Below are 15,023 nucleotides of genomic sequence, written 5' to 3' on the forward strand. Positions count from 1 at the left end.
TTAAGAAAAGTAACACGTGAAAAGTTTTTTCTAGAATTCAGTTGTTTAGCCAGAAGAATGTATAAATATTTCTGTAACTTCCTGGTTTCGGGACTTCTGAAGCCAGCTTTGGGGCTCAGGGGTCCGAATATGCTGAATAAACATCTGTGCTTTCTTCAAGTCTCTAAGTTTTGTGGCTGCCTAAAGTCACCTTTCATACCTAGAAACTTTCAAATGACAGCAGTTATAAATCAGGCTACATGAATAAAACAGTAAGATGTAGATCTTTGTTTTGAGTTGAGAAAACCAGATAAACTGGTGCAGTATGCGATGAAATTCCAGTGGGCACACAAGTCACTCTAACAAGTAATCAGCAGCAAGACTAATGAAGCTGCGGTTTTAAGCTTTGCATTAATGTCAAAGTTGCTCATAAAATAACTTTACCATGTTAACTGGCAAAATTATTGAGTGGTGTTAGAGCACACCTGGATAAAGGGCAGGTTGCGTTTGTAATCTCACCATCAGCTGCATTTCATGTTTTGGATCATCAGATATTGTTGACTGGGGTTGAATTGTTTTGCTTCTTTTTTGAATAATCACACTTTTTTGGTTCATGGGGAAGAAGAGTGCTTGGCAATACATAATATTTGTTGTGGGGTACCCCGGGGGTCTGGTTTATCACGGTTGTTTAATATATTTTTAGCCCCTTTCATGAGAGTGATCTATGAGTTTTATTTGGGATTTTATGTGTATACGGATGATATTTTATTGTGAATTATTGTGAGCCACAGGGTTTATGGGTGATTTGCAGTGGGTTTTATGCTTTGAGGTTGTTGTGGGCAGTTCACCCTTATCTTGATGAAGCTGTACTGCATGATTTTTTATATTCTCTTTTCATTGCTAAGTAGTATTATGGAGATATGCTGTATGCGGGACAGTTTTGCTATTTACTTAAGCATCTATGAACTGCAGAATGTTGGTATGAGATTAGGGGGGTGGTAGACGGTATGACCTTGTGCTTCCACTTTATATGTGAATCTATTGGTTACCAATAGAATATAGGCCACAGTGTCAACTATTGGTTTTGATTCGCTGGACTCTGAAGTCTCAAAGCTTATCTGCCATCAGGGATGCTGCGATCAGGGGGAGGGGGGGGCATTTTTGACTCTCCTGCTGTCTAGTGCAGCCTGTTTTACCTCCACGAGAGAAGGAAGATTTTATTGGAAAGCTTCAGCATTATGGCATAGTGTTCCAGAGGGATTACAGGGAAAGTTTTCCTTGAAGTTCTCTTAAGGTGAAATGGAAAATTTGTTGTCAGAAAACATTTGAAGGATCACATTAAAGAACAGCTTTTATTCAATTACTTTATTACCTGTGATGTTTGAGTTACAATATGATTCATCTTTTCTATAATAATGGCATTCGTATTTGAAGTTTTATTCATTTTTATATTTTGTTTTGATTGTCTGAATTCAAGAGGGCCTGGGATAGGCACGTGGGATCTCTCTGACAGAGAAAGATAATGGTTACTGTGGATGGGCAGACCAGATGGGCCATTTGGCCTTTATCTGCCATCATGTTTCTATGACTGACAACTGCTGGAGGGTGATATATTAAGTATTTTAAACTATAAACTATTCTTGTCTTTAAAGCTGCAACACGGCGTGCCTGGACCATGAGAGTAAAAGTGATTTCAGTCCTGGAGGATAACTATATGTATTTGGTGATTGACGAAAAGACAAAGGATGCTATAGCAGTGGATGCTTCAGTCTCTAAAAAGGTAATTAAATAGTTTGCAAAACTAGTCCCCTTTTAAAACCCAATAGAAGAGGACCTGGTGGATTGCAAAATACTGATTTGGGAGGCTGATTTATTGAATGGTTGCTTCCAACACATCATAGAAAATATCCTGATGATATCTTAAATTGGTAAAAAACAGGCACAGAACTGATGCATAATCTTTGCTCCATCTTTCTGTTTGCATCTGTTGATTCATAACTGTTGGCAATTCAGCTTATTAGCCATTTCTCACCTCGCATACTACACTTAATGGAATATTGTTGTTGGAGTGAGCCCGTTATTTTCCATTTCATTTAAAGTAACTGAATTTTTCATTTTAGTTATTAGAAATTATCAAGAAAGAAGGGGTAACTCTTAAAGCGATCCTCACCACTCACCACCACTTGTAAGCACTAGTTTAGTTACTAATAAAAAATGAATAGTATTGCTATCATTTAATAAAACAGATATCTAATAACTCGTGTTGCGTTTCTCATCATTTTCTATTCTGTTCTCTGTTTGTGAAGAGATCATTGCCGTGGAAATGAGGAGCTGGCCAGACACTATCCAGACCTGCAGGTGTATGGAGCAGATAAGCGGATAGGAGCATTAACAAACAAGGTCACACACGACGAGGAATTAAAGGTGGAATCCCTCCTCCTTACACTCTTTTTTTTTTTTTCATTAGCATTTAATTCCTTTTCTTAAAACCCTGTCAACAGTCAAAATTAAGCAATGCAGAAAAAAGACTAAAAAGGTTAGGGCTCTTCAGCTTGGAAAAGAGACAGCTGAGGGGAGAGATGATTGAAGTCTTCAAAATCCTGAGTGGAGTAGAACGGATACAAGTAGATCAATTTTTCACTCCGTCAAAAATTACAAAGACTAGGGGACACTCGATGAAGTTACAGGGAAATACTTTTAAAACCAATAGGAGGAAAAAAATTTTCACTTAGACAATAGTTAAGCTCTGAAATGCGTAGCGGTTAACGTAGGTAGTTTAAAAAAAGATTTGGACAAGTTCCTAGAGGAAAAGTCCACAGTTTCCTTTTGAGACACACATGGGAGAAGCCACTGCTTGCCGTGGATCGGTGGCATAGAATGCTGCTACTATTTGGGTTTTTCCCAGGTACTTGTGACTTGGCTAGATGGACCAGCGAGTGGTGGACACCTGGAATGCTCTCCCGGTGGAGGTTGCTGTGGAACCCACCGTTCTAGGATTTAAGGGCAAGTTAGACGCACATCTCCTCGCAAGATGCATAGAAGGATACGGGTGACTAAGGATTCGCCAGGTTACACCTGGTTGGGCCTCCGCGTGGGCGGATCACCGGACTTGATGGACCTAAGGTCTGATCCGGAGATGGCAGTTCTTATGTTTTTATGACCATTGGTCTGATCCAGTAAGGTTATTCTTATGTTCTAATGTACTGTACCTATGTAACATATAACACTAGAAATTTGTATGTCTCACATGGTGCATGGAGCACAAAATGGAAGCATTATGAATAAACTCCTTTTCTTAATGTCTTTCTGCAGTTTGGAGACATAAATGTGAGGTGCCTGTTTACTCCATGCCACACAGTGACCCACATGTGCTACTTCATATGGGAAGATAACTGTCCTGATGCTCCTGCAGTTTTTTCAGGTATCTCAGTTTTTATCTTTCAAAGGTAAAACTTCTGGGACAAGAGAAGGCAAAGAGGTGACAGTTTATCACTTCTGCTGGTATGAGTGTTTGTTAAACATTCCAAAGGGAGTCTGGCATTATACTAGTAAATAAATTCCGATCCTATGTATGCATTTTAACTGCAGTATAATAATGCTTTCTTAGCATCCCTTTAGATTGGTCCAAATGCTTGGATTATGCACTCCTACCAGCAGGTGGAAACAGAGAGCCTATAGCTGTCTTGTACAGTCCTCAGCTAGTCCGTCTCCAGCAGATGGTAGATGTAGTAAACCTGTGCGGTTTGGTTTAGTTGTAGGGTAGAGGAGGGGAGCTAGGGCAATCCCTGGGGTCTGCATAGATTTTTCTTTGAAGTTTAAAAAACAAAACCCATCTCCTTTGTATTGATTGTGGTTGCTGGTTTTAGCAGGGCTGTGGGCTTGGGCGGGAAGAGTGCAGCAGCTCTGAGCACGGAGAAGCCATTGGGTAGAGAAGATTGAGCAGTTCTTAGCACTGTAGTGGTCCTGTAAGCAGCTGAAGGATGCATTCCCAGTCTCCAAGGTTTCTATGGCCCTGCAAGGAGTTCTGCTGGAGTTCAAGCAGGTGCCTGTCTCTGATGGGGCAGTAGTCCTGGCTTAGGCAGAAACTGCCACCGTTTTGGATTCATTCACATGCCTAGAAGCAATGGAGGTGCTCCCAAGGCAGGCAAGTGACAGACCTCTTGGGGAGGCCATTGGAGGGGAGGTCTTCCCTTAACATTATTTTTTTTAGCTATAAACAAAGAATTTGCCTGAAGAAAATGAGAATACAGCTAGGGCAGTCCCAGGAATTGGTCCAGGGAGGTTCCAGTATAGCAGAAACTGGATTGGCCTTATGACTAGGGTTAGCATATGGCTCCAGAGAAAGGAGGCCATTTTTTTTTTTAATGCAAAACTGAATAAAGAAAGGAGGCCATTTTGAGATATCCAGGTTTTACTTCCATTGCTTTCAGTGGAAGTAAAACCCAGTTGTCTCAATCTGTCCTCATTTTTCTGGAGCCATATGGTAACCCTGCTTATAACTGGGATGATATTGGCTTGATTCTGTCTGATCAGAACCTGGTCCTGGAAGGGGTGATGCTTTCTGAGCAGGCAGAAAATGCTTGGCTGGAGGTCTTCTTGGTGGCCTAAATTTTTCATAAATATGAGCTGCTGGAATTTATTGCACAGGTTTCAGGTTGAGGTTCGGAAGGTTGGTCCTTTGCTAAAGAGGATTTGAAAGCTCTCTAAAACCTTTCATTAAGATCTCTGGACATGATCCGGGAGGAATGGGATTTTCTGGATGCACATAGGAACGAGAGCCATTCATGGTAAAAAAAATGAGTGGATTTGTTTAGTAGCAGTACTTTTGTGAATCTTTTCCTGTTATAGAAGATATTGTGCTATAGAGAGGATTGGACCCCTGATGCAGGCAACATCGCCAAAACAGCCCATGGCGGGTCACACTTTCTGTTGCACTACTCTGGCATTTGTCTTTTTTATAAAAATAGTTGACCTTTGGAACTGGTTCCCTTTGGTTTTTAGTTTGCATCTCAGTTTTGTTGCTGTTTGCTGAATTCTTCTTGTTCCCATTTGTTGTATAAGTAAAACCATAGGATGGTGTGTTCAGTTAACACAGCAGGATTATGGCCATGTTTACTGAAGCTCTTCCATTCTGTGTCTGGGGGGAATAAGGCCTGGAATGCACTCTCAGCTTGATTTTGATGGCTTTGGTATTAGAAGAGGAACTTGGTTCTTTTCTAGTTAACAGCAGGCCTCTATATGGAATACTGTGTGCAATTCTGGAGGCCACACTACCGAAAAGATGTGCTGAGAGTAGAGTCGATGCAACGGATGGCCACCAGGATGGTCTCGGGGCTCAAGGATCTATCGTACGAGGAAAGGCTGAAAAATTTGTGGCTGTACTCACTCGAGGAACGTAGGGAGAGAGGAGACATGATCAAGACGTTTAAGTATATTACCGGCCGTATCGAGACGGAAGAAGAGATTCTCTTTCTCAAAGGACCCTCAGCCACAAGAGGGCATCAGCTCAAACTCAGGGGTGGTAAATTTCATGGTGACACCAGGAAATATTTCTTCACCGAGAGAGTGGTTGATCCTTGGAACGAGCTCCCGGTGCAGGTGATCGAGACAAACAGCGTGCAAGAATTTAAGAGCAAATGGGATGCCCATGTGGGATCCCTTAGAGCAGGGGTGTCCAATGTCGGTCCTCGAGGGCCGCAATCCAGTCGGGTTTTCAGGATTTCCCCAATGAATATGCATTAAAAGCAGTGCATGCACATAGATCTCATGCATATTCATTGGGGAAATCCTGAAAACCCGACTGGATTGCGGCCCTCGAGGACCGACATTGGACACCCCTGCCTTAGAGGGTTAAGCCAAGGGAACCTGTCACCAGGAGTGGGATCCCTAGGATAGTAGACTTGGGGGTGGGTCAGTAGAGTGGGCAGACCTGATGGGCTATGGCCCTTATCTGCTGTCATCTTCTATGTTTCTATATGGTAATTATTCTGAACTATTCTGTCTTAAACTATCCCAGCATCTCCCTCCAGCCCTTTACATCCTCAGAGACACTATTCAAATGTATATTTCACAAGATATCTAAGTGTCACTCTTTAAATCACAGTATATCTCAGAGAATCTATCGGATGAACCTGCTGCTGCCAGTGAGCCACCAGCGGGGCTAATATTCTTTCTCTCCGTATATTGCTAAGATGTTCAGTCGCTCGGATTTTAATTTTTCTGATTGTATGGCCTATATAGTACTTATTGCAGGGGCAAATAATGCAGTAGATTACTCCACTGGACTCACAATCAGTACCAGTGGAGAGTCTAAAGCATTTGCCCCCAGACCGTGGAATGTCTACAAAAGTTTGCTGTAACACAAACTGACATTGTCGCATCTACCACACTGTGTGTGCGGAGGTAACAAAACTGAACCATTATTCCATTTCTTATATTTGAGTTTTTCCCCTAAATTCTGAGCCCTGGTAAACGCAAATTCGGGCCTATTAGACAAAACTGTATGATATTGGACAATCGGCCAGTGCTTTTGAATGATTTTCTTAATTTCATTACTGCGATTAGTATACAGTAAGACACAGGCCAGATTATTGTCCTCACTGTGAGGGGTAGGGTACAACAACCATTGCCGATGGCAATTTTTGGCTCTTTTCCATGCTTTCTTAATGATATTCCCTGGATAGCCTCTATTTTTAAATTTATTGTACATCCTCCTTGCATGTGAATCAAAATCTTTATCCTCCGAACAAATCCTCTTCAAACAGAGAAACTGGCCCGTCGGAATACTGTTTCCAAGATATCTAAGACCACATCAGTGCAAGTTAGGAAGGTGAGCGCCAGAACTTGAAGGAAAACTAAACTATTCCAGTCTGCAGCTGAGTTTCGGTGATGGTGGAGAAGAGGACTGTGTCTGAATTCAAGGAAGCATGGGACAGGCATGTGGGATATCTTAGGGGGAGGAAAAGAGGGGCATATGGCCTCTATCTCCCATCATCTTCTATGTTTTCTGCAAAGCTGATAAGAATAGACTTTGCAGTACTGAAAAAAGAAATCTATAAATGAAGTAAGTTTGCCAAACAAGTGCTGAAAACCAGTTTTGAGATATCTTAAAGATTTTAGATAAAGAATTGTGGTTGCTGTGTAACAGTGTTAGAAAATGCATGACCACAAAAAGATATGTACATATCACACACAGAAAATGAAATCTATTTATTGGATTAAAAATAAAAGTTTGATTAGCTTTTGGTACTTAATCTTCCTTTATCAGGTTGAAAGAAAATGTCAAACTTTTTTGAAATCAACCAATTTCTTTTTTTTAAAAAGTATTTGCCTTTTTTCTGTTGATTATGTTTAAAGGAATTATTATTCTGTATCAGTAATTGTTTGTCAGCTGGATAACTGTAAAGTGATGCTGTTCACTGCGTTGGGTGATTTTTATCAGAGTTTACTTCATTTAAAAAAATGTCTGGCCCACCTTCCATTTTCCTAGAATTGAAATTGGATAAGAACATAAGAGCTGTCATACTGGGACAGACTGAAGGTCCATCAAGCCCAGTATCCTGTTTCCAACAGTGGCCAACCCAGGTCCCAAGTACCTGGCAGAAACCCAAAGAGGGGAGGGACATTAGGGTGGGCAGACTAGATGGGCCTTGGCCCTTATCTGCCGTCTATTTCTATGTTTCTATGAGCCAACCTCAGCAGTGATGTCACAGTGGCTCGATTGTCCTATACTTGGCTCACAGAAGAACATAAGAGCTGCCATACTGGGTCCATCAAGCCCAGTGTCCTGTTTCCAACAGTGGCCAACCCAGGTCCCAAGTACCTGGCAGAAACCCAAAGAGTAGCAACATTGCAGAGCCGAGATTGTGATGTCATAATGCCTCATTCCACCAATGCCTAAGAGCCAACCGCAGCAGTGATGTCACAATGACTCAATTGTCCTATACGTGGCTCACATAAGAATTGCCCTACTGGGACAGACTGAAAGTCCATCAAGCCCAGTATCCTGTTTCCAACAGTGGCCAACCCAGATCCCAAGTACCTGGCAGAAACCCAAAGAGGGGAGGGACATTAGGGTGGGCAGACTAGATGGGCCTTGGCCCTTATCTGCCGTCTATTTCTATGTTTCTATGAGCCAACCTCAGCAGTGATGTCACAATGGCTCGATTGTCCTATACTTGGCTCACAGAAGAACATAAGAGCTGCCATACTGGGTCCATCAAGCCCAGTGTCCTGTTTCCAACAGTGGCCAACCCAGATCACAAGCACCTTGCAGATAGCAACATTCCATGCAGCCATTGCTGGGGTGCATGACATTAATACACATTAAGTAGGAGATTTTGTAGGAGACAGTGGAAATGTAACAGTGTTGTTTATTATTAATTATAGTTGACATTCTAAGACCCTGGAAGAGGAGTGTGCTGTGAAAGAGCATGCTCCGGTCTCAGAATGTCTGTTCATTCCACTTAAGGCTTGCAATAGTTAGGTCACATCACTGCCCTGCAGCTGTGCTTTGAGTTGACTTGACTTGATAAAAAGCACCACGTCCCTGGGAAGGAGAACACAGGTCAATCGCACGCTACAGGCAAGGGGGGCAGGGTCACTAAAGACTATCATACAGGCCACCTGTCTTGGTAAAGACTGATAAGAAGGGAGAGCCCTGGCAACTTCCTAGAGGGCGGAGGCACTGAATGAGAGAGAAGCTCTGAAACTTCAAGAGTTATACCACAGGACAGTTTTCATTTGGGGTGGATTTGGCTTACACTTTTTCTATATTTTGAGGCAAGTTAGGCTCAGGCAGAGCAGTTAGTTTTCTGCCCCTGTAAGGCTAACCATCCAAGAGGCCGATGCAGAAAGTATGGTGCATTTACACATTACTGGGTGCATGGTATACCAAAGGGTTCAGCACAGTGAACTTGCACGGTTCACATGGGTGCATAATATATTTAAATGGCTGATAATGAGTCCTTTAGGTATTCCCCCACAATATACAGAAGTAAATGGGATTTTAATGTGTACATTATTTGAGGACCTGAGGCAGTGTGGAAGGGTTAGGGGGCTGGATGTACTGCCATTTTTTTTCCTCTTTCCACGACCATAGCAAGTACCTGCAACTTTAAAAGCCAGTTCTGTGTATGTCTAAAGAAAACAAAAGTACCAGCATCATCCATGCATGAACTGGAAAGTTCTGGGCATGAACTGGAAAGTTCTGGGCATAAACGGTAGCATCACAGAAACCTTATGTGCAAGAATGTTTTGTGAGACTATTTATCTGCAGAGCCAGATGTGTGCTAGCACTTTCATTTTCTTCAGACATGAACACAGTTAAGCTTTTACCACAGCGGTGAAGTTGCATCTCATTAGCTCACTGCATTACCATAGAATATTTTCTCTAGTCTCGTGGTTGAAACACGTCCTGAGCCATTGCGCAACGGAGGGTTGTGTGACTTGTCCAGGATCCTAAGGAGCCATCGGTAGGATTTGAATTCTGGCTTCCCTGGTTCTCAATCTGCTGTTCTAACTAATAGGCTACCCCTCCACTCCTATTTATATGTGTTCCCCCGCTTCCCCCTTTCTAAAAAGGATCCAAAACAGCAGCGGACAAAGTGACTCCCACTAGGAACTGGCAGGGAAGGGAACAGCCTGTGTTTCAGAGAATATCACCTGCTCTGTCCTTTGTTATGTAAAGAAAAGCCACATTCCCAAATGGTCCCTTTTTGTAGCAAGTAATATCATTACAGTTAAAAGCCTGAATCACTGAGACTTTTCTTCATACTCCTTTCTGTGGGGGGAAACTTAGCAAATCAGGTCCAAAATCCATCATTTTGGTTGAATTCATTAAACTATTCCAGAAACCCTTGTCTAGAATAATGTTACCAAGAATCATGCACACAGAAGGGAATCTGATTCAATAAAGTGCAGTGGGACATCATTTTGACTGGGGGAGGCGGGCAGGGCTAACTAACCAACCAGATAAATTCTACTAAACTCCCAAACTAAGTGATAATGACTTGTGGAAAAGAACGTTTGGGTCGTGATGGCTCCAGTGGCTCATTCTTTTCCACTTCCTCTGGGTTCAGTAGTGTACCGACGATGTCATTGTTTTTGTAGACCCTATATGCAAAAAAAAAAACAAACAAACCCCAAAAAACACAACGGTCACACTTTCCCAGTGCTAATAGAGAAATAGCCCAATAACAAATCACCAGGAGAATATTTTTTCTGCTATTAATTTGGACTATCATTCAAGTCTATCCAAATTGGGATCATCTCAACTTAGGCCATATTTTTCATCATAGCTCCACGTTACTTTCTGTTAACCATTACGTGCTCAATTTTTTTCCACATCCAGTGTCAGTTCTAATAATTAAGAGAAAACATGACTTATTTTCAAGATTATTTTGCTACTCTTCAAAGATACTGCTGCAAAAATATCTACTATTTTCCCCTTGAGCACATAATAGGTTATAGAAAAATAACATGAACCTATGATTAAAAAATTTGTCCTAAGTCGAGATGATCCCAATTTGGATTTTGATGGGACTTTAATGTTTGTGACGGACCAAATTAATAGCAGATAAGGTTCTTCTCCTGGTGGTTTTGCTGTTGGGATTTTGTTTCGTAGGCAGCATAACTTAGTGTATTAAATGAGCGTAAGGCATAAGTGTAGTTTAGGGTGGGTATATAGGAAAGCAGAAGCCTCCCATGTGTTGTAGCTGAAAGTGAATTGATCCCCCTCCCCCAATAGTACTTCCTTACCTTTCGTACTACACCAGTGGAGTGAGGTAATCTCTGACTTTCCTGTAGAGAATGACATGGAGATAAATTTTCCCCCGTCCCCGCAGGAGCTCATTTTCCCATCCCATCCCTATAAGTTCTTTTCCTGTCCTTGCCCCTGCCCCATTCCTGCAAGCTCTGTCTTCATCTGCATAAGCCTCAAACTCTTTAAAATTATAAGTGTTTGAGGCTTGTGTGGTTATGGGAGAGCTTACAGGAATGAGACAGTGACAAAACGCACGTGGGCAGGGCGGGAAAATTGAGTTTTTGCAGGGACAGGAACAAATTTGTCCCCATGTCATTCTCTACTTTCCTGCTCTGAGAGTGTTGGGGGAGCTACCTACAGAATAGACCCAGAAAAGTCATCTCGTCCTCCCCAAAGGGTATTTCTGTTTTGGGAATGGTCTAGAGCAGTGTTCTTCAACCACCGGTTCATGGACCGGTGCCGGTTCACAGGGCCAGCATGTGCATCAGGCCCAAAACAGTGTTCTTCAACCAATGGTCCACGGTGCGATCGATGTGGCATTATCTTCGAGCCAGCTCCCTCTTCCTCACTGATTCAGTGCACAAAGCCACGGGCAGTGGCTCCCATGCTCTGTGCCTGAGCCAGAAGCCTTCTCTCTGACATTGCAACGTCAGAGGGAAGGCTTCCAGATGAGGCACGGGACATGCAAGGAACCACTGCCCACAGCTTTGTGCACTGCATCAGTGAGGAATGGGAGCCGGCCTGAAGGTAATACCGGGGGTGGCATAAAATGGCCAGGTGGGAGCAGGCCAGGCATAGCATGGAGGGAGGGAGACAACAAAGGTAGGGGGAATTATTTTATTTGAATTTAGTGATTGAATTATGTCAATTTTGAGAATTTACATCTGCTGTCAGTGTGCTTTGTGTAGTTTAATTTTGTGGTTAACCATTGTGTGTTGTTAATAAGATTATATTGTGTATCTGAAAAATGAATGGGGTACAATTTAATACTATTATGGGGGTGGGGTCTGGGGTGGAGATTGGGTAGAGATGGGCGGGGTCTGGCCCATGACTTAGCTCAGTGTTCAACTGCCGGTCCATGGACTGATGCCGGTCCACAGAATAATTCTTTTATTTCTGCCAGTCCATAAGTATAAAAAGGTTGAAAAACAGTGGTTTAGAGCAAGGTTCTCAACCCAGTCAGTCAGGTTTTCAAAATGCCTCTAATGAATATCCACGAGAGCTGAGCATGCACTACTCTGTTGTATCACAATCTCTCTTGTACATATTCATCATGGGTCTCCTGAAAACCTGACTAGGTGCATCCTGAAAACCTTTGCTCTAGATTAAAGTGTCTCTTTAATATAATGTGTGGTCCTTCTGCCAAGAAAGCCTCAGAATGAAATATTTAATTGCACAGGTGACACCTTGTTCATTGGTGGCTGTGGGAGGTTCTATGAAGGAACAGCTGACCAGATGTACAAAAATCTAACGCAAATTTTGGGCACCTTACCCAAAGAAACAGTAAGTGCTATAATTTTACATATGTGTGCTTTCCGATACGTTGTTTATAAACTTTTAAAGGAGCTTCAATACCCTAATTCAGATTTTTTTGTGGCAGTGTGTGTAGAAATTTGTGTTGAAACTTATAGCAAAACGTTTCAGCTGTTATCTCTTACTAGTATTTTAGCCCGTTACATTAACGAGTGCTAGAATATATGTCTTTATTTCTGTCTCTCTCTCTCTCCCGCTGTCTGTCTCTCTCCCTGGCCCCCTTTGTCTGTCTGTCTTTCTGTGCCTCTCCCTGCCCCTTGTCTTTCTTCTTTTCTTTCTATCTATCTGTCTCTCTCCCTGCCTCCTTTGCAGCAGCATTTCTCTCCCACCACTTCCCTGTGCAGCAGCCGCAGCAGCATTCCCTCCCCCCACACCACTTCCCTATGCAGCAACAGTGTTTCCCCTACCCCCCTTTCCCTTCCTGCGGTCTGGCTGGCTCCCTTAGTCCCTTACCGCCCTCCCTTTCCCTTCCCGCGGTCCCGACAAACCTTCCGATTCCAGCAGCATCTGCAGCACTCTACACACGCTGCTTCGGGGCCTTCTACTGCCCAGCAAATCAGGGCAGTAGAAGGCCCCGAAGCAGTGTGTGTAGAGTGCTGCAGACAATGCTTGAATCAGAAGGTTTCAGGACCCGCAGCCCTTGCTGGACCCGAAGCGAGCTCTGGGGGTTTTGGGGTTTTTTACGCGGGCCCAGCCGGAGCAGGAGGAGAAGCCTGGGAGGCAGGAATTAAAATCTGTTGGAAGAGGGAGGAGAGCAGCTCCTCTCCCTTCCAGCAACGGTCCGGCCCCCACTGACGTCACCCTGGCCAGTTCACACTCCAAAGCCGTGGGAGACGCAGCGCTGTACGGCCTCTTCTTTCTGCTGCCGCAAGCATGGGTTCTGGGGAAGGACGGCAGCGGCGGCGGCAGACTTACAGGAAGGGAGGGAGGGAGTACTATATACTGCAACTTACAGCCTTCTCATAAGATCTTCAGATATGCTTCTTGTAGATTTTGTGCTTCTTGGCTTTATCCTTCAGACGGCAAGAGCGACCGCGGCCGACAGGTTCCGCGCCGCCGCACGCATACGCACTCCTACCTGCAGGTCCCTACAGCACACGGAAAACGGGAGCACGCAAGTGGGAGTGTGCATGTGCGCTTAGGGCTTTATTATATTAGATGTGCCTGAACTTGCAGGGAGAAAGGAAAATGCTTCAGCATTCGAAAATAGATATCAAGATCTTAGCAGAGGAAGTGCCAGCCATCACCTGGTGACCAGACTCAGGGTGCACGTGTACCAGATTCTTTAGAGAGCCATAGCCTAATGCCTCTATTTTATTTATTTGTTTAAAAAATTTATAGTCCGCATAACCAACAATTCTATGTGGATTACAATGAAACATCCATAATAAAAAGACTGGTATTGCAGAGGGGGGAAGGGTTATTGAATGAGGGAAACTCTCCAGGTGGCTGGTGCCAGAGGAACTGGAAGCCCAAAAAGGAGCAAGAAGAAATGGCTGGGCCAGGAAAAAATGAAACGGCTTCTTGTCGAGGGTGAAATAGGTGGATTAAAAACTGGCTGGAGCATAGAAAACAGAGAGTGGGGGTAAATGGACAATATTCAGACTGGAAGAGCGTCAACAGTGGGGTGCCGCAGGGCTCGGTGCTTGGACCCGTGTTCTTCAACATCTTTATAAACGATCTGGACATTGGTATGACGAGTGAGGTGATTAAATTTGCGGACGATACGAAGTTATTCAGAGTAGTGAAGACACAGAGGGATTGAGAAGATCTGCAACGTGACATAATCAGGCTCGAGAAATGGGCATCGACATGGCAAATGAGGTTCAACGTGGATAAGTGTAAAGTGATGCATGTCGGTCACAAAAATCTCATGCACGAATACAGGATGTCCAGGGCGGTACTTGGAGAGACCTCCCAGGAAAGACACTTGGGAGTTCTGATCGACAAGTCGATGAAGCCGTCCAAGCAATGCGCAGTGGTGGCAAAAAGGGCGAACAGAATGCTAGGAATGATAAAGAAGGGGATCACGAACAGATCGGAGAAGGTTATCATGACGCTGTACCGGGCCATGGTGCACCCTCACCTGGAGTACTGCGTCTAGCATTGGTCGCCATACATGAAGAAGGGTCCAGAGAAGAGCGACTAAAATTGTTAAGGGGCTGGAGGAGAGATTGGAGAAACTGGGCCTCTTCTTCCTTGAAAAGAGGAGGCTGAGAGGGGACATGATTCAAACATTCAAGATAATGAAGGGAATAGACTTAGTAGATAAAGACAGACTGTTCACCCTCTCCAAAGTAGGGAGAATGAGAGGGAACTCTCTAAAGTTGAAAGGGGATAGATAGATTCTGTATGAACGTAAGGAAGTTCTTCTTCAGCCAGAAAGTGGTAGAAAACTGGAACGCTCTTCTGGAGTCTGTTATAGGGGAAAACACCCTATAGGATTTCAAGACAAAGTTGGACAAGTTCCTGCTAAACTGGAATGTTTGCAGGTGAGGCTGGGCTCATTTCGAGCACTGATCTTTGACCTGGGGGCCGCCGCGTGAGCGGACTGCTGGGCACGATGGACCACTGGTCTGACCCAGCAGCGGCAATTCTTATGTTCTTATGCTGTCCTTTCATAATGGTGGCAGTGTTCAGCGGATTTGGTCTTCCTCTTTTCAGAAGAGGCTCAGATGATTTGTAGGAGAACACCTCCAGAAAGGGAAAATAAGAAGAGAGTAAAATGACCGGGGGGAGGGGAGGAGTG

At 43.7% G+C, this 15,023-nt stretch overlaps 1 protein-coding gene across 4 annotated transcripts in view; it reads left to right on the forward strand.

Moving 5' to 3' along the window:
* The window catches only part of LOC117369242 (hydroxyacylglutathione hydrolase-like protein), a 29,040-nt gene that overhangs the window by 576 nt on the left and 13,441 nt on the right, over window positions 1-15,023 (forward strand). Inside the window, exons 1-6 of one of the 4 annotated variants that reach the window (XM_033963504.1) lie at window positions 68-251; window positions 1,632-1,759; window positions 2,100-2,164; window positions 2,286-2,403; window positions 3,292-3,400; window positions 12,141-12,244. In XM_033963504.1, coding sequence (XP_033819395.1) covers window positions 1,655-1,759; window positions 2,100-2,164; window positions 2,286-2,403; window positions 3,292-3,400; window positions 12,141-12,244 — 501 coding nt within the window. In that variant the 5' untranslated portion in view covers window positions 68-251; window positions 1,632-1,654. Of the gene's footprint in view, window positions 1-66; window positions 252-1,631; window positions 1,760-2,099; window positions 2,165-2,285; window positions 2,404-3,291; window positions 3,401-12,140; window positions 12,245-15,023 lie in introns of those variants that run through there. The other 3 variants (XM_033963505.1, XM_033963507.1, XM_033963506.1) reach the window with 3 other exon arrangements.

The sequence above is a fragment of the Geotrypetes seraphini genome, chromosome 11 (assembly GCF_902459505.1).
Source record: "Geotrypetes seraphini chromosome 11, aGeoSer1.1, whole genome shotgun sequence".
Lineage (NCBI taxonomy): Eukaryota > Metazoa > Chordata > Amphibia > Gymnophiona > Dermophiidae > Geotrypetes > Geotrypetes seraphini.